A 21,029-nucleotide genomic window follows, 5' to 3' on the forward strand; every position below is an offset into this window, starting at 1 on the left:
TGAGTTGTCTCAAATACCTTTGGTCCTCAGTTTTATAAATTATGAGCAAGCGTTTGATTCTGTTGATAGAAGAGCTTTAGCAAAGGTCTTTTTCTTGTAAGGTATATCACACGAATACATTAAAGTGATTAGTGCTATGTACGAGAATAACACTGCTGCGGTAAAGGTAGGAAATGAGGCTAGCAGCTGGTTTTGTATTAAATCAGGAGTTAAGCAGGGTTGTGTTCTATCCCCCTTTATATGGATTATTTTGATGGACTTTGTCTTAAGGAGCACAGGAAAGGCAAGGGGGGACCACGGAATCAAATGGTGAAGAAAAACCCTCCTGGAGTTAGAGTATGCTGATGATTTAAGCATACTAGATGAAAGTGTAAGCAAAATGAATGATTTTTTAGAGGTTTTGCGAGTTCAGGGTGCTAGAATAGATTTGAAAATTAATATTAAGAAGACTAAGTCACTAAGACTGGGAATAAGTGAAGATGAAAAGGTGACGCTGGGTAACGAAAAGATTAATCACGTGGGTAGCTTCACTTACCTTGGTAGTATTATTAGTAAAGACATTGGGAGTATTGAAGATGTTAAAAGTAGAATAGCCAAGGCTCAGGGTGTGGTTTTACAAACTAAAAATTTTGGAAGAATAGGAAGATAAGTCTGCAAGCCCAGATATTGGAAGCTACAGTCATGACAGTGGACAAGTATGGCTCTGAAGCATGGGCGCTCCGGAAACCGGATAAAGATTTGCTAGATGTTTTCCAGAGAAATTGCCTACGGATTGTTCTGGATACCCGGCTGACTGACCGTATTTCAAACAGTAGGCTGTCCGAAATATATATATATGTATATATATATATATATATATATATATATATATATATATATATATATATATATATATATATATATATATATATATATATATATTTATATATATATATTTATATATATATATATATATATATATATATATATATATATATATATATATATATATATATATATATATATATATATATATATATATATATATATATATATATATATATATATATATATATATATATATATATATATTGGCAATAGGAGCCAATAGGAGACCACTGAATCAAATGGGGAGGAAAAAGCCTCCTGGACTTAGATTATGCTGATGATTTAAGCATCCTAAATGAAAGTGTGAGCAAAAAGAATGAACTTTTGGAGATTTTGTGAGTTCAGGGTACTAGAATAGGTTGGAAAATTAATGCTAGGAATAAGCTAGGAAGTCATTAAGGCTAGGAATAAGTGAAGATGAAAAGGTAACATTGAGTAACGAAATGATTAATCCGGTGGACAGCTTCACTTACCTTGGTAGTATTATTAGTAAAGACGGTGGGAGCAGTAAAGATTAAAAATAGAATAGCCAAGGCTCAGGGTGTTTTTTAACAGTTAAAAAAAGTTTGAAAGAATAGGAAGATAAGTCTGCAAATTAATATTAGAATATTGAAAGCTACAGTGATGACAGTGGTCAAATATGGTTCTGAAGCATTGGCGCTCCGAAAAGCAGATGAAGATTTACTAGGTGATTTCCAGTGAAATTACCTACGGATAGCTCTGGGTACCCGGCTGACTGACCGTATTTCAAAAAGCAGGCTGTACGAAAAGTGTGGTTCAATCCCGCTTTCTAGGGCTATAATGAAAGAAATATTGAGGTGGCTAGGGCACGTTGTGCGGATGAAGGGTAACAGATTGCCGGAGATTGTCCTTTTCGGTCAACCGTTGGCTATATGGAAAGCAGGTCGTCCTCGTCTGGGGTGGGGGGACGTCATAAAGAGAGATTTAAAGAAAATGGGAACTTCCTGGGAGGGTGTAAAAAGGGAGACTTTGAATAGATTGGGATTGAGGAAGAGCGTGCGGAGATGTGCTGGCCTCAGGCGGCTTGGTGCTATGGTGAATTGCTAGTAGTAGCAATGGTAGTATATATTGCATGTACAATATTGTATATAATATGATAATTGTATGAAGCGTTAAATTTTTATGTGTTATGATGTTTAATGTACTATCTATATCGGCATTTAAACACGTCTTTTAAGGTCAAATATGGGCTTAAAAAGAATTTCCTTGAATAGTCTTACGGCGAAGATTTTGGCAAACTGATATAAGAGCAAACTCAAGTTTGTCTCTTGGAAAAAAATCCAAAATATTCTCAATTTACCCAGTAAAATCAAACAACTAATTAATAAAAATTGAAATTAAAATAACAAGGTTGGATTGTATAATTGAGAATAAAGAATAAATGTTGTGAATACAAAAAAACCTGTCACCTTTATTCATAACAACCATAAAGAATGGCTAAGATGAATTTAACACCAATTTGATTTCAACCCAAAACCCATGCATTTCCATACAGAGGGGCAGGGATCTGATATTAAAGAGACAACATTTAACTAGAAAAACCCTAGAAAAAAAACCTAAAAAACACCTTGTTGGTGTTAAATATAAATATTCCATGTAGGGGAAAATATCCTAAAACAACCCTGCCTCTATGTATGAACCTTATATTAAAAATTTGATTATCTTACCTCATAGCCAATGACAATATCAGGATTCCACTCCATGACACATTCGACGAGCATATTCATTAACTCCAACTCATTGCTGGCATGTCTAGCATCTAAATCCTTATCACCAATCCCGAAGGGGTGTAGGGATCCAGAGCCTGAAACAAGTATGCATCCAGACGCTCGTTGAGGTCTTTGGAAAGAGAACGGAACATCGTTCAACACCGAAAAGAATACACCACTCACTTCATCAACCTCAGGGTTGGGTTTTAATTCCATACGTGTCACCACAAATATTTCCAAGGCCATCGTTGTCAAATGAGAATACTGTCGACCAGATTTGATATCTTGTAGATTCTGAAACTTAACTTTGAATCCAAATGAGTTCTGTAACGCAGGATCAAGTATCTGTGATTGAGAAAAATTTGCTGTTCGTCTATACAACATGCGTCGCAAAACAGGTGACAACGGGCTGGCAGGTGTAGGAATAGGACTAATTGTCAGGTCTGTTGAATTTTTTATTCCCTGAAGAGTTAACCGTTTCCGCTTGAAAATAGAATTCTTTCCAATCATATAATCTCTAGATAATCGTCTTTTTCTACTTGCCTGCGGAATACTTTCTTTTGTTTCACTCAAACTTACTCCTAGAATAGTACCGGGTTCATGTAGTTCAAACGCTTCAAGAGTGTCACTTCTTCTACGCGAAAAACCTAAGGCAATGTTACCCTTAATCTCTTGCGAAATTTTTTTATCAGACTTTGGACGTTTACCAAACGAACTTGCCCTGCATTGTGGAGTATTTGGCGAGAAAGCTAAAAAAGTTGGTGGATATTCTGCGTTAGATTTTTCAAGTGCTACTGGTGTATTTGCCACCGGTATAGTTGCTAAGCTGTCTTCGATTGACACAGTGGTATCCTTTGTGTCATTGCTTTCATTATAACCAAAAGTATCAACATTCCGTTTTTTCGTACTTGGTTTCAGGTTTATAAGCCAACTGTTAACCTCTTCATAAGAAGGAGGTGAATTAAGTGGTGTAATTAAAACAGTTTCAGATTCCGTTAAAGATCTTAGTACGAAATCTCTCTCTTTCTCATTATCAAAATTTAGCAAATACTGTTCACGTAATTTATCTAAGGCGTTGTATTTCGATGAAAAATTGGGCAACTGATCAACCGCGTTAGAATCAACATGCAGTAGCGTTCCTGCAATCTCTCGCGTGGGTTCAACTTTAGAATCATCAAGGTTACCCCAAAACGGCCGAGTGTAGGTTACTTCTTCTAGACAAAAATCCTTTAGCGTTGCTTCTACATCAGCATAGCATGGTGGCTTTGAGAACTGCAAGGTTACTTTCTGTCGTATCTCTTCATTAACATAATCATTTATAGTGCGACTATCTTGATTTTGCTTTTGAATACTCAGACCAGTACATTTAGAATCATCTTCATCGTCAAATCGGACACTGACATCAGCAACATTTCCAATTATGGTTGAAGAGCTGACATCTTTACTTGTTTCCTCAATTTCTTCTTCCCGTTGAATAGATGGATCACTTAAAGACATAGCAGAAGATTGTGTTAGCCCATCAAAGGAAACTATTTGCTGTCCACAGGGTAATGACTGTAGATCATCACTTGGATACGTATCGAAGATTCCAGCAATGTCAAATAAATTTTGTGAAACAAAGCTAAAAGAAGAAGTGATACTTTCTGGTTGGAGGGGAGGTGATGAGTAAGGATCATAACGTATAAAACCACCACTTAGCTGAGTAGATGCTGGGGACAAAACTGCTTTATTTTTATCTTCTATGCCCTCTTCGAGTTCTTCACTACACCCTTCCTCAAATATAAAAGCATCAGAAAGCATATCTTCTACTGAGGGGGTGGAAGGAGTGGTACCAACTTCAATCATAGCTTTTTGAGAACAGGGTAATTCTGTACTAGCGGACTCTGATGCACTTTGTTGGGAGCATTTTTTAAATGATTTAGTGTTTTCCGAAAATTCTGTATCTACATAAGAAACATCTTCAACTATATCATTTCGCATGTTGTAGCCGGCCATTTTCGGGGCTATCGATCCCGTTATTTCTGAGCTACCCATAGGGTTTTCCTCGTTTATATGGTTTTTCCGGGAAGAATTGGGAATTGATGACAAATTGTTATATGGGCTAGGTGGCACCATCCCTTTACATTCGGATCCATTGCCACTTTCTATTTGGATATCTTTGGTTAAGCTCTTCGTGCGCCTTTTAACTTTTGTAAATCCCGACTCTAATTCCGATTCCAATCCAATTCTTTCATAAATTCCGGGTGAAGGATGAATAACGGAGTTTGTGGAATTTACTTGAGAACTTGCGGAAGACACACTTTGGTTCAAAACCAATTCATTTAATTTATAAACATTAATATTACTTCTCAAAACATCTGGGTTATTGTCAGATTCTTTGGTATCAGGTACACGAATAGTTTGAATAAATCTTGTCACAGATTCTTCACAGTTTTTGAAATCATCAGAGTCAGCCCGTAGTGTAACTGCAACTTTTTTATCAGCATTGTAACATTGTAGCTCACTTTTAATGTCACTCAAAATTACGGAGCACGGACGAAGCTTTTCATTTTCAGTTTTCTGCTTTGTTTCAGTGGAATTCTGAGATTTTCCAGCACTAGAGACTAATGGCCCCCTTGAACGTAATTCATAACGTTTCTTTGTAGTGCTAAAACTCTGTGAAACCTTTTTCCTTTCTCTTAGAACCCTTCGAGTGAGCAAGTCAACTTTAGAACTTTTATGAGGAGACATTTCTAAGGAAAACTTCTTTCTTTCCTCACCTTTATTATAGAATTTATTCGATCTTCACAGCTCTCACGTGTTGTTTCCATAAGAAAAGAGTCAAGATGAAAAGTGTCCAACAATTCATTTTCCCTGCTTTGTTTCAATTGTGTCCCACTAAAGCTCATTTCTAACGCTTCAGGGCTCGCGGCCGGACTTTTTATGCATTTCTTCCCCTTTATTAGTGGGCCTCCCTTCATGGCGATGAACTGTTTTTGAGGTCCTTTCAGTGATTTTCTATTATCTATACTTTTGGTAAGCTGGCTACGTCGGCTAGAGCTACAAAACCTTCGTAAGATTTTCATCTCGTTCACTGCATCACAGTTTAAATTCAAACCCTCACTGGCAGCACAACTTTCATCATTTAAACTGTTATCAACTAAAGGAATCTTATCAAACTTTTTTCTTGGACTAACACCTCTTTTTCTTTTAATTTGGGCAAATTTTTGTTTGCAAGGTGACATTTCTGGACTAGTACTTTCTTCCCTATTGGTGGGATTTCCTGGGATAATTGGTCTGTAGGATATCCTCGTTTCTCTTATCCTAACACCCCAGCATGAATCACGTTCAGTGCTCTTTTTACTAACCAATAAGTCGGCAGCTTTTATATTGGATGGACCAGACATCTGAGAAGAAAAAAACGAACTTTCATTCTTTCTAGACTTGAAAGCAGATTGCTTGAACGAAGTCCTTTTCATTGGAGATATTTCAGGACTTGTGTCTAGTAATTCTTCAAATGCATTGTCTTCCGGTTCTTTTTTAACAAAAAGCCTAGATCGACTCAAAATCCCAGGCACAACTGGCGTTTCTTTTTCCAAATCATAGTCATCATCTGAGCTACTTTAATCGAAATAACCATCCAATGAACGCAAGCTTACAAATCGAGTCTCGAGTTTTCCAAGACTCCCACTTTTGATCAGTTGACTTCTACAAGACAATTCTTTGCCGTTTGGAAAATCATAAGAAATACTGTGTTTGCATTTTCTTGGAGCGTATACGGGATAGGGATCATATTCAGTGTCAAGGCTTTCAGGGTACAAGTCAGCTTTTTGCGAAAGATAATGTTCTTTTCCATTGAATTCCTTACTCTTTCTTTCAATTTCTTCTGTTTTTAGTTTCACTGAATCAGATTCCTCAGAAGTGTCCCAATGCCCATCAAGAGCAAACAATTTCTCATTTTCATCACTTTCGTCAGAGCATTTGACGATTTCATCATCACTTATGGACACATTTTCGTTCTGCCTTTGGCCTGGATCGATATGGGCAGAATGCGGTCCGCCTTGATTGTCAAGCCTTTCAGAGTTAAAGTAACAATTAGGCGATTTATATTTTTCTTCTTCTTTCAATTCTTTATTCATGTTTTCTATTTCTTTCATTTTTAGTTCAGCTGAATGATGCTCTTTAGACTTGTTCAAATGCACATCAGCAGCTTTCTTATCTTCATCATTGTCGTCAGAGGGCCCAAAGATTTCATCGTCACTTTCTGACTCATTTTTACCCTGTCTCTGGCCTGAAGTAATTTCAGAATTATCTAATTGAAAAATCATGAAACTATCATCAGCCCAATAAGTTTGGGTCATGGCGATGACCTCATCATCAGAAGAATCTTGCTCAATCTTACTTGGTTTCAAGTCAGGAATTTGTGATCTCAGTATACTATCATCATCAATTTCATTATTTTGGCTTGCTTGAGGCATTAAATGTGTTTCTGTAGCTTCTTCTTGGAGTTGTTCAAGTAAGTCGATACAATCAAGGTCGCTCTGATCGACTGAAAATTTTAACAGGCTTATAATTATTTATACTATTATACGAAAATATTAAAATGCTAATGAAAAGGATAGACCTTAGAGAACTCTGTTATTTAGCGCAAACTGCAAGTTAATGACATGTAAACGCATAGAGAATTTACTGAAATGCTCGACTGGTCTTACTTTAAAATTGACACCATTTCGAGACTGATAACCTTAAGATTACAGATCATTTCATCATGTTTATGAGGATTTAGAACTAAACTTTATGTTTGTAGACGTTTATTCTATTATACTGCTGCATAATAGAGCTATGCTGCTGCGGGAACCTTGTCACGTTAAAAATAAAGCTTTCCACGGAAATTCAATTTCTCTCACGTATGAATTTCACACACATAAATAGAACAGAAGATAATTTTATTTAAACAAATTCCATAACAGCACGGTCGAAAATAAAAACGGTATTTCTGAAGAATTAAAGAACTTCGGTTTATGTCTGACGTGAAGGTAAAGTTTTTTCGGTGATTTATATATATATATATATATATATATATATATATATATATATATATATATATATATATATATATATATATATATATATATATATATATATATATATATATATATATATATATATATATATATATATATATATATATATATATATATATATATATATATATATATATATATATATATTTATATTTATATATATTTATATATATTATATATATATATATATATATTTATATATATATATATTTATATATATATATATATATATATATATATATATATATATATATATATATATATTTATTTATATATATATATATATATATATATATATATATATATATATATATATATATATATATTTATATATATATTTATATTTATATTTATATATATATATATATATATATATATATATATATATATATATATATATATATATATATATATATATATATATATATATATATATATATATATATATATATATATATATATATATATATATATATATATATATATATATATATATATATATATATATATATATATATATATATATATATATATGATTAAGGTTAGTAAGCTGAAAATTTTCAGGGAATATTGAGGGAGATGTTGCACTAGATCAACAGACACTAGGTGCATCCTAGTTGTCAAAAAGGCGTATCTGGCCACATCAATATTGATCTCAGGAATGGCTAGGGGTATTAATTTGAAACTTTCATGGAAAGCTAAGGGAGATATTAAACAAAATCAAAAGTCATTAAACGCATCGAGGTTGCCAAAGTGGCATATCTTCAATATCTAAAGAACAGTTAGGGAAGCGTATGAAGTTGAAACATTCAGAAGGATGATTTCAAATATTGAGGTGGATGTTGAATTTAACGACACTATGTTCACCCCAGTTGTTAATGGGCGTAGATGCAGAATCTCAGCAACGGCTATGGTTATTTAATTGAAGCTTTCAGGAAATATCGATTGTGATATTGAACTACGTCAAAAGGCACCATTTGCATTCTGGTTGTCAAATTACCATGGCTGCAATATCGAAGGAATAGTTAAGGGCATTAAGCTGAAACTTTCAGAGAATATTGAAGTGGATGGTAAACATAATCAAATACAAATAGGTGCATACCGCTTATCAAAAAGGCATATCTGGTATATCTCAAGAATGCCTAAAGGTTTTCCTTTGAAACTTTCAGGGAACGTTGAGGAGGGTGTTGAAATATATCAAAAGACGCTAATTAGAACTATTACATAAGAATCAGATTTCTTTTTTCTTAAACAGAAGAAGCGAAAAACAAGAGAAATCTTCATTGTATCGACCAATAATACAATTTTGGCATCAAAAATGAACAGAAATTAATTTAAAGAAAAAAAATCCAAAATATAAGCTTTTCATAGAAAGGTAAAGAGCCATGTTAAAGCAGAAATAAAAGTCTTGCAATAATACAAAATTAAGACGACCAGAAACGAAAATTAAAGAAAAATGAAAATCAAAATGAACAGAAATAACCACCAATAATCATATCAAACATAGAGGTAACACATACTGAAACATATGAATAAATAAATCCTAGAACAAGGAAAAATATAACTAAATAGAAAGTAAATCTTGAAACGAAAAAATTTACTAAAAATAGGAGTTTGACTATTCCCCCCTTCCCCATTCCCTAACCACAAAAGTTCTAAAACCTATTGCGTCATTTTATCTTTACTAAAAACAAAACACACCATAAACACTTTTACTATATTTATAACATTGAAAAATATAAGAAATACAGTGTTGTATTTTTGTACAGGGTTGTATCTTGTGTAAAATGAACAGTGTTGTATCTTGAAGATACAGTGTTGTATCTTGAAGATACAGTGTTGTATCTTGAACTATTGAGATCTCCAAGAAAAAATTTCATTATACATTAAATATTCCATTTATTAACCTTAGTTCTTTCTAGTCATCTTGATTATTATAGTAATTTATGTTTTATTAATCATTGATGTTCTGAAAAAGTAAACCGCACTGTTCAAAGCGCATATAGTTTTCAATAGTCCGTTCCATAATTCGTTCCTTATAAGAAAACATAATCAATCAGATCCATGAGCAGCTTAATCCTACTAAGCAAAATCTGCTCAGCAGCTCGGTAATATGCTGTATATTAATGTACTGCAAGCAAATTGGCAATGAATGGCGAAATGTCATTTTTTTATTTTCACAGTCTGTCGTTGTTTTTTTAAGTCCGGATATTCTTTTCTTTATTCTAATGTATTGGAACTTTTTATTTGTTGCACGATGGGTAGTAAATAAAACGATACACACAAAAAATGCATAATAGACATATTAAAAACAAATTATTTTATAAGGTGCTTTTAAAGGCGTCAGTGTTATAAAAAAGAACGTGGCAACCCCATTTTTAATATTATTGTAAGATATTTTTTTTAAATATTAATATTAAACTATATAAATATTAATCTTTTACACAGTTTATACTATTTTTACACTGTGCAATTTACGATAGGAACAAATCGGTCCTTTATCAATGAATGATTGTCACATATACAGCAATGAAAAAACTATCTGAAAATTTTTTTTGGGTCTCCTTCGTTTTAGGAATCTACTTAAGTTCAAGTCAAACCAGAAGCTTTCATACGGAATGTCGAGGGGTCAATCCCTCTTCCTGCTTCCAATTGCACCTTTTGCTTCCTGCATTGCTGCTTCCATTTGTACCTTTTGATTCCTGCACTGCTGCTTCCTGCTTCCATTTGCTCCTTTTGATCCCTGCATTGCTGCTTCCTGCTTCCATTTGTACCTTTTGGTTCCTGCATTGCTGCTTCCTGCTTCCATTTGTACCTTTTGCTTCCTGCTTTGCTGCTTCCATTCGTAGCTTTTGCTTTCTGCATTGCTGCTTCCTGCTTCCATTTGTTCCTTTTGATTCCTGCATTGCTGCTTCCTGCTTCTGTTTGTACCTTTTGGTTCCTGCATTGCTGCTTCCTGCTTCAATTTGTACCTTTTGATTCCTGCACTGCTGCTTCCTGCTTCCATTTGTTACTTTTGATTCCTGCATTGCTGCTTCCTATTTCCATTTGTACCTTTTGGTTCCTGCATTGCTGCTTCCTGCTTCCATTTGTACCTTTTGATTCCTGCATTGCTGCTTCCTGCTTCTATTTGTTCCTTTTGATTCCTGCATTGCTGCTTCCTTCTTCCATTTGTACCTTTTGGTTCCTGCATTGCTTCTTCCTGCTTGCATTTGTACCTTTTGCTCCCTGCATTGCTGCTTCCTGCTTTCATTTGTACCTTTTTCTTCCTGCATTGCTGCTTCCTGCTTCCACTTGTACCTTTTGATTCCTGCACTGCTGCTTCCTGCTTCCATTTGTTCCTTTTGATTCCTGCATTGCAGTTTCCTGCTTCCATTTGTACCTTTTGGTTGCTGCATGGCTGCTCCCTGCTTCTATTTGTACCTTTTGGTTCCTGCATTGCTGCTTCCTGCTTCCATTTGTGCCTTTTGCTTCCTGCATTGCTGCTTCCTGCATTGCTGCTTCCTGCTTCCATTTGTACCTTTTGCTTCCTGCATTGCTGCTTCCATTTGTACCTTTTGCTTTCTGCATTGCTGCTTCCTGCTTCCATTTGTACCTTTTGATTCCTGCACTGCTGCTTCCATTTGTTCCTTTTGCTTTCTGCATTGCTGCTTCCTGCTTCCACTTGTACCTTTTGATTCCTTCACTACTGCTTCTATTTGTTCCTTTTGATTCCTGCATTGCTGCTTCCTGCTTCCATTTGTACCTTGTGCTTCCTGCATTGCTGCTTCCTGCTTCCATTTGTACCTTTTGCTTCCTGCATTGCTGCTTCCTGCTTCCATTTGTACCTTTTAATTCCTGCACCGCTGCTTCCTGCTTCCATTTGTGCCTTTTGATTCCTGTACTGTTGCTTCCTGCTTCCATTTGTACCTTTTGGTTTCTGCATTGGTGCTTCCTGCTTCCATTTGTACCTTTTGCTTCCTGCATTGCTGTTTTCATTTGTACCTTTTGCTTCCTGCATTACTGCTTTCTGCTTCCATCTGTACAACAATTCCCGTATGATTCCGATCCAAACAAGGTGCAACAAGTCCACTTTTTTACTATACAACGTTTTCAACTTATAAAATACTGAACATGGCTAAAAAGTTGGATATGAATTTTATAAGACAAGAGGTTTTAAAGAGGTTTTTAAAGACAAGAGGATTGTCTAAAAAGACAAGAGGTTTTAAAGGGTTCTTGGACCCTTTGGTCTCCAGGGTCCAGGTGCAATGCAGGTGCAATGCACTAGATACACCATGCCTACTTTTGTTCTAAAAGCTTGGCGGAGGTTTCTGTGCCACTTTTGTTCTCTAATCGTAGTGAATTAAACAAGGAAAGTTGCGTAAAATATTTATAGTAAAACTCTTACACGATATTTCCTGTGATTTCTTGCAGAAACTGCTTATCTGTGAAGGTTGTGATGCATCAAATAGCCCAAACGACCGTGATAATTCACCTTCGATATGAACGTCTACAACCGTAGCTGGGGTAAGAGTCTGATTTTGAGACTCAACAGGAAACACCATTTCTTGTCCTTTTAAGGATACTGGAGGACGTACAATCTTATTCTGAAAAAAAAGTTTGTCAATATAGGTTTTAAATTATTAAAACTCTTTAGAAGAAACAGTAGTAAATTAATAGCAAGCCTTAGTAAAATTGAACAGGGGGGGGGGTGGATAAAGATCTTTTCCCAGATATACATCTTATTTTTATGAATATGAAACAAAAATTTCTGTTTGCTTTTCTTTTCTTTAATTCTTTTCTTTTGACTTTTAAAAAAGCAGTGTTTTCACTTTTCAAAAATACCAAATTTGTTTTATGACAACTGATCTCTTATCGAGTTTTGAAAACTTTTCAACGTTTTACAAACTTTAAATTTTTATAACTCTTTAAAATTAATTGTAGATAATTAAAAATAAGTATTTGTAAAATTGTACAGGAGGGGGGTGAAAAAAGATCTTTTGCCAGATATACGTCATGTTTTTAAGGATACCGAACGAAATTTCTGTTTACTTTTTTTGTTTGATTCTTTTCTTCAGCACGTCTTTACTTTTTAAATAGACAAAGCTTGTTTTGTGTCAACTATTGATTTCTTATCGAGTTTTGAAAACTTTTGAACATTTTGGGGGATTTGAAATATCCCAAATCTGGCTAACACCGAATAAATTTAGATAACTGGTTCGTACTTCTTTTCTTTTTTACTATTTGACATTTGCAACAACAAAGCCATTTCTAAGCATTGTGAGCTTTTCTTTCTTCTTTTTCAATGATGCTATATTTGACACGTAAGTGAAACAGAGGTATATGGAGTCAAATGAACACGGAGGAGGAGGGTGCAGGGACTTGGAAGAAGCAGGGGAGAGAGATGATCAGAGTCTTCGTGGAAAGAAGTCCATAATTGTTCCTGAGCAAATCAGCAAACTGAGCTTGCGTAAAACAGGGTCGCTAAGTTCTTGTATTGGATTCTTTAGAATCACTGAAAATGATGGTATTGCGTGACAAGCGACATAAATTTTTGGTTTATTATGTCTCAGAGACGACGCATCAGAGCAAGCGACACTATTCACAAGCCACAACTGGTAAAGACATTCGTTTGTTTTAGCGTTAAGACACACATAATCAGGCTGGAATGGAGGGACCTTCAGGATACAATTTTATCATAAAAGTTGGTATGCTAATTTTTGTAACAAAAGGTCAGGTAAGCCTCGCAATAATATCTGAAACGGATCTTGACTTAACATTGATTTCTGATCACTTTGAAAGAAAAAGTTCTTGTAAACCAATTTTTATCTTCATAAACATGCTCAAATTCGAAAAATTTGGTCTGTTGAAAAATTGTGCTGCTACCGTGTCCGCTGTCAATGCTGTGCTGGATACAGCCCAGAATAGTGTAATAGTAAAAACCACTCCATTGCTGTTCATCTGCCATTTCCACATCCAAACAGGTTGGCAAAAAACAGAACAGAGGCCCGCATTGTCCAAGAGTCCGAAAGGATTACAGCACGACACTTGTGGGAAGTGCAGGTAATCAGAACCCCTTTAACCAGCAAGTTAAGGATACTCCGGTATCAATGCAAATTTGTTATCCGTTCCTTCTCTCATCTACGCAAATTACCGCCAAAGAAATCGGACGACAATAGCGTTTTATAAAAAATCAAGAAGATTTAACAAAAAAACGGCTTTGCAGCAGCAATGCTGTTTAGATTCAGTATGCAATAAGTTTTATGCTAAAATTCAAACAAAAAGAACAAAGTGTTTTGAGCTGCAATATACTGCTTAGACAGGAATCACATTTTGGTCACTATTCTTCGGTTGATTTATGGCCAATACTGCTACATTTGAGATAAAAGAGGTTTATAATCTTGTCAACAACAATTAAGTCACGGTGAAAACTATTTAGGGTAAATTAATACTTGTTATTGGTAAAAAAATTCAAACAATCAAACATGGCAAAATGCTATTTTTTACCAGTAAATATGACAATTCTATCATAGATAACAATTTTAGTTTTTATAGATATAGAATTTAGCGTACAGATAATAATTTTTGTTTTCTCTGTTATTCCTTCTTCCAATCAGTTGTGATAATAAAAGCTATGATTTCAAAGAACTTGTCATCAGAGAGTGCACACAGGAATGCATGGCACATGGCACAAGAAAGTCCCATATGAAGCATAAGTTTAAGATGAACTGGAGAAAAAGGGACGAGTGGGACGGCAAAAATTTTATGGAATAAATTTGAAAGAAGAATTCTTTTAAATTTTCATTTCTTATGCCAATGAATGTCGCAATATATTAAAAAAACTAAAAAAACAGTTTAGGAAGCACTTTTGTTTCTGACCCCTCCCTAATGTTGGTAAAATACTCTGACTGAATAAAAAGTCTGATATAGTGTGTTAAAGGTAATTACTTGGTCAAAAAAAAAAAAACTGTCTTCTTAATTTAGTAACTGAGAAAAAATGAGCACTTGAACAAGGTTTAGACCTTACTCATCCATCCAATCACCTATGACAAAACAGTAAATCCAAACCAATGGTAAAATAATCACATCCAAAATATAGCAAATTCAATATTAATAAATTTAAATCATTGTCCCAAAACCAGGCCAAAGCACCTTAAGTCTACAAAATTTAATATTGCCCAAGTAATCACTTCACATCAGGTCTCCTACATACATATCCACATATAGTGCAAAGACCAGATGAATAAGTTGTTATTACAACTTTGGAATTATAGTTGGATTTCTGCAGGGCTGAGGGAGAAGAGTGGTTAATGGCACAGCCTTTAACCCAGAACAAACTATTTTCAGAGGTATTTTAGCATACTCCAATAGATATTCAAAATATTCCAATAGCTCCTGTGCAGTGCTGTAACTTACTTGAAGTACTTTTACTTCAAGTACTACTTAAGTAAAATTTTCAAGTACTTGTACTTGTACTTAAGTACAAATTCCACAGATTAATTATTACTTGTACTTCATTAAAAAATTGCAGCTACTTATTACTTAAAGTTGCAAATAAAATTCAATTACTTTTTCAAAAAAATTACGCGTAACCTTACAATTTTTTTTTTTTTTTTTTTTTTTGCAATTTTTTAATTTTCTGGTTTTGGTGGGTGTGTGTTTCGTTTCGTACTTTATGTGGTTTTCCGATTACGTCGAGCGCATTTAAGAATAAGAAGAAACAAGGTGTCACAAAAAAAAATGGCTGACGCAGGCAAACAACAATTACCGTTTATTCTTCAAGGCAAATATTTTGCTGTAAAAGGAAAAATCGAAAAAGATGGCGCACTTAGTGCATGGTGCAAGAACTGTCCCAACAGGGTTCTCAAAGGACACCTGCATGCACCTTCAAATTTCCACAAACACTTGCGTGTAAGTCTCCTTGTCCTTTTTATGTCTGTTTGTACTTTTTTTCTCTCTTAAACTTTGACAGGTATCACCATACAGATAGCCCAGTAGTTTCCTTACAACACAACCTACACATCATACGCAATTTTAATCTGTTTGTTGTTTTGGTCTATTCGGATATCGTTCAGATTGGATTGAACAAACCTAGGCTAGAGTTGTGTAGCCTGGATCTCCTGTAGGCTAAGCTTACTGTTAATCCAGCATTATGAAATTAATGCACAATTTACCCCACACCTAGCTTGATTAACTTCACCTCAGGAGAAGAATGTTCAACGAACCAGAATGGGCCGAAATTAGTTGTGGTAGGCTAGGTGTCATTCAAAAGGGTCTCGGAACCAGCAACCAGCAGCTTTACATTTACGAAAACTAATGGATTGCTATGAGCCTTGGCTTCTCTGTGTTAATCTTGAGGCTAAGTTGTGTATTGAGATTGTTGTGTATGAGGCTGATTGGGATTGGAATAATGGTTATAGAATGTAGAATGCATATATAATTTTTGTTTTTGTGTGTGTTTTCCATTTGCAGAACTGCAGAACTTGCAGAACTTGCAGAACTTGCTAATTTGCAGAACTCAAAGGAAGTATCAAATTTTCTTGAACAAGTAGGCTAGCCTAGGCTATTTGATTAGGCTGAATATTTTAGCCATATGGATTGCTGAATGTTTTGAATGCATTGATAGTTAATAGTAGAGTCTAATGACAAATACACAATTTAGTTTAAGCATAGCCTAGGCTAATTCTAGAAAATACTGCCCAATCTTAAACACATGATCCTATAGGCCTTGTAGGATACAAAACCACTCAAACATAAATAGATTCAATCCCAGACATGTGCTGTAAAGAAAAAATAGGCTACTAGTGTTTTCTAACTTTTCTTTAAGCTTAATTTTCAGTATAAAAAAGTTTCTGAGATCAAATTGAGCTAATCCCAACAAGGTAATCTAAATCTATACATATGCAAGACTAAGAGCTTGCTTGGAAATATAGGCTCTATTTGAATCAAATTATGCTCGGTTGCTTGTCCAAAGTTAGTGATTATCCAAACACCAGGGGTGCTTGGATAATATACCCAGTTCTTCATCAGCAGCTGATGTGTATTACCAAATAAAGCTAGTTTAAAGAAAAATCAAACTGTTTTGTTAAGCCTAAAGGTGTATCTGGCTTTGTGGGGGAATAGACAAGGAAATAGAAAATCTAATGGTATATTTCCTTTTTTTCTTTATCTGATTTCTCCCCTTTAATAAATATTAGAGCTAAAAATATGTTTTGCTATTACTAGGCCTAGACTAGTCTATCCTTACAAAGCCTATCTTTAGTCTACTAAAAATTTCATTTTCCTGACCTAGCCCCATTTTCCATTTCCTGACTTGAAGTAAAATCAAGTAATTGGAAGCATTGCATCAAGCCACAATGTCCATTGGGCTTGTATAGCCTAAGCTTAATAGGCTTGCCTGCTTGTGATCTACTGATCCATCCATAATTAATACACCAGCATTCAAACATTCAATTAGATTTTCATCCACAAATATATTGTCAATTAGTGTTGCAGATTTCCCAGTAACTCATGTAAGGATAGTTATCAGTGGATATAGAAAAGAAGAAATTACTAAATTGAGAAAATCTGGACAATCTGAACTTTTAAGGAAGTCAGTATTGAAATCTCCCATTTGCACTTTATATTTAGGTTCACTATTCAAATTTTCCATTAAATTCTCCATCTCCCTAATAAAAATTTCATTTTATGATATTTTATATACTAAACCACTGGTGATTTTTAGGTGATTTATATACTAAACCAACAACTATATTTTTTTTTTATCACAATTACATATTGTTGTATAGTCTAACCTTTATTTTCTGGGTTCTAGGCATTTTGTTGAGATTGAGAAGCTAGTATAGCAGGAATGTTAATTTTTCCCATTAAATTTAATGTATTAATAGGGAAATCCTTAGACCTAGGCTATTTGTTACATAGGCCAGATATCCCAGGCTACATACCTTATTGTATTTTCAGTTAACCTGCTTCCAGTTTAACTGCAGCTCAACTAATGCCTGGATATGTCCATAAGCTATTTACAAGTTTGATGATAGGCTAGTTGTTATATTACTATGTTTCTATATTGCTAACAACTCAGTTTATTTCTGGACAAATTTTCGGTTGATGTTGATGTTTCAACGATGCTGCAGAAACATGAGGGTTCATTGCTTTTTTGCAGAGGATGGTCCAAGTTTAAGCTGCAAAAAGGTTTTCTATGGTGATCATTGTAATCGTTGAATCTGCAGTAATGTGAAGGTTTGTTGTTATTGTGAAGGATCCACCAAACCCAGTCAGAAACTCGTATTTTGAGACTATTGCCGGATACAAGCAAGTTCACCTAATGAGAGGATATGTCTCTAGTTAGTAAATGTCTGAAATGAGATTATTCCCAAGTAAAGGAACCTTCCACTCAGGAGGAGAATGTGAAGATCTCCTCCTGAGAGGTATATGGCTGTACCTGGGACCTGGGAATCATTTCATTTTGGGCATTCACTGACAAGCAGGTGACAAGGGACATATCCTCACATTAGGTGAACTTCCCTCTATCAGGTGATGGTCTCAAAGTAGTTGAGTTCCTGACTGACAAAACCAAACCATCAAACCTTCAGAAAGTGATGGTTCATTCATATTTGTTATACTTGTTATACTGCAGTTTCAATGTTCAGTGGATCCTGTGGAAAAGCAATGAGCCTTTGGATTTGATTCATATAGCAAAACTAAACATTATGTCTGCTTTCAGACGGCTCATCCTTCAACCTATGTTGAATTCTCCAAAGTGAACACTAGGAAAAAAAGGAGGCGAGATGGAGATGAGCAGACCATTGATTCTGCTGATGACGCAACCGATGAAAGCATCCCCGAGCCTAAGCAAGAGGATACACCTTTTTCTTTCTTTGAAAAAAAGAAATGTACGAAAAAAAGGGCTGATGAGTTGATTATGAATTACATAGTGTCTGACATGCGCCCACTCTCTACAGTGGAAAGTCATGCATTTAAGCAAATGATTCTGGGGATAAACCCAAGTATCGGACCAATAATGTCAAGGAAAACTCTGGCCGGTAAAATTGATGAGTCTCTGTTAGTTGTAAAGAAAGAAATGATTCAGCTCTTTGAAAAAGTAGACTATGTCACTATGACGTGTGATATCTGGTCTTCTAATAATAAGAGCTTTATTGGAGTAACAGCTCATGTGTTAGATAGTCAAAACAAATTTGTGCCTATGGTGCTTGCAGTTAGAAGGTTTGCTGGAGCGCATACCTTCGACAGAATTTCAGACTTGCTGTTTGCAATATTTCGTGAATATGGTCTTGACAAGAATCTGAGCAAAATTCGGGCAATTGTAACAGACAATGCTTCAAACTTCGTCAAAGCTTTTAAGGAGTTAGGAAAATCAAAGGAGCAAGACTCCAGCTCTGAGTTTGCAACCAGTGAGAGTGACACACCTGATGAAGAAAGCATGGATTCCGAATCCGAAGAATTAGATGTTGTTGACGTTGGTAAGATCTTTTACAGGGTGAATGTGACTGATGTCGGGGAACCAGAATTGGGTTCTAGTGTCAATCCCAGAAGTGGTGCACAAGACCAAGATGAACTAGAAGCAGGGGTTAGAGGGACCTCTGATAGTTATTCTGATCTTCCCGACCGTATTGTTAACACAAATGATGACGATAGCGATATTTCTGAGCCCGAAGGGAATGATGGCAGATCGGACTCATTAGGTAATATAGGTATGTACTTACCTCCACACTTTCGCTGCTCTAGTCATACCCTGAACCTTTTGGCCACCACAGATGCCAAGTATGCTTCAAATACGGACGTGAGTTACAAAAGAAATCTGCAGAGTGTCAAGAGCAAGTGTCAGGGCTTATGGAATTCCCTAAGCCACAGCTCAAAAAACAATGACCTATTGAAAGAGGTCTTCGAAAAAAAGCTGATAAGACCCAACGCAACAAGATGGAATTCTGAATACGATGCACTGAAAAGAATTCTTGAGTGTCACATGGCTGGAAAGCTCTCAGCAGTGTGTGATGTCTTGAAAAAACCAAGATTCAAAACAAGTGAGCTTGAATTTCTTGCTGAGTACGTCTCAGTCCTTGAGCCCATAGCAATCGCCCTAGATATGCTTCAGGGTGAGGAGAAAGCCTATTTCGGGACTGTTCTCCCAACTATCAAGTGCTTGGAAAGGAAGTTGGTGAAGTTGCACCAAAGTGTCAAACTCACAAGGGTCTTAACCCAGACGCTGCTCGAAGGACTTGGAAAAAGATGTCCGTTTCTCAGTGGATCTCCAAAGGTTCATTCGGACTACCATCTTGCTACGTGGTCATTGCCGTTTTTCAAGGACAAGTTTGGGAAAGAAGAACACAAGGAACTGGTGCTGGGTTTGATGACAGAGGAGGCCATAACAATGAAGCAGAAAATGGGTGCCACTAGTGAAAAAAGCAGTGGCATAGTTCTTGAGAGATCTCCTGAGGCTTTTTTTGACTTTTCGGACGACGAATCAGGAACAAGCACTCAGCAACCAACTGTGGCAAATACGGTCAAGATCGAGATTCTGAGATATCTCAGTGAGTCCCGAAAGACTCTCTCGATCTTACAAGAGTACCCGGCAGTGAATTCAGTGTTTCGGAAGTATAATTGTATGCTTCCTACATCGGCCCCAGTTGAGCGTCTCTTTTCGAAAGGTGGCATTATAATGAGTCCAAGGCGTAATTCCTTGGCGGACGGAAGGTTTGAGAGCCTCGTTTTGTTGAAAGCCAATGAGAAATTCAAGGTTTTTCAGCAAAATATGGACGTAGTTTGAGAGTTCGTTTTACTGTTTTGATGGTTTCCTTTTCAACCTATTTTAATGTCACCTTTTGAAAAGCAGATGTCAGAATCAGCTCCTTTTGCGAAACTGTCTTTGAAGAATGGCACTGAGCGACTGACTATATATACCGTATGTGGTAAGACGATTTTCTGACTGAGTGAATCGCTGGAAGATCCGTTTAGAACGGGATATTTATTTCCGTTTCTTTCCAGCTTTTTTTTTTTTTAACTTAATGATGTTTATAATGATGGAAAATTATAGTTGGAAAAAACAAACCTTTTAAATTTTATTATTTTTTTTTAATCGTTATTTAATATAATAAATGAAAACATTAAGTTAACCTGAGTGTCAGTGGCGTAAGTGTGTGATTGTTGTGCTGGAAAGAACCTCCCCTGGAAGAATTCCCTTTTTTTTTTTTAGATCAATAGTAATTTTAACATCATATAATTTGATTACTTGAAGTAGTACTTGAAGTAATACTTAAGTACTATTTCAGACTACTTATTACTTGAACTACTTAAGTACAATTTTGGTGGATTACTTGATACTTGATACTTAAGTAAAAAAATTGATAGTACTTGGTACTTGTTACTTAAGTAA

The 21,029-nt window shown here is 35.3% G+C and overlaps 1 protein-coding gene across 1 annotated transcript in view; it reads right to left on the reverse strand.

Annotated features, from left to right (window-relative positions):
• The window catches only part of PolZ1 (DNA polymerase zeta catalytic subunit), a 221,153-nt gene that overhangs the window by 152,098 nt on the left and 48,026 nt on the right, over positions 1 to 21,029 (reverse strand). The window contains exons 6-9 of the mRNA XM_089101767.1: positions 12,048 to 12,246; positions 6,214 to 7,125; positions 5,493 to 6,165; positions 2,556 to 5,379 (exon numbers count right to left, since the gene is read on the reverse strand). Coding sequence (XP_088957893.1) covers positions 2,556 to 5,379; positions 5,493 to 6,165; positions 6,214 to 7,125; positions 12,048 to 12,246 — 4,608 coding nt within the window. The remainder of the gene's footprint in view (positions 1 to 2,555; positions 5,380 to 5,492; positions 6,166 to 6,213; positions 7,126 to 12,047; positions 12,247 to 21,029) is intronic.

The sequence above is a fragment of the Artemia sp. Qi Xiang Cuo genome, chromosome 15, assembly GCF_049724085.1.
Source record: "Artemia sp. Qi Xiang Cuo chromosome 15, ASM4972408v1, whole genome shotgun sequence".
NCBI lineage: Eukaryota > Metazoa > Arthropoda > Branchiopoda > Anostraca > Artemiidae > Artemia > Artemia sp. Qi Xiang Cuo.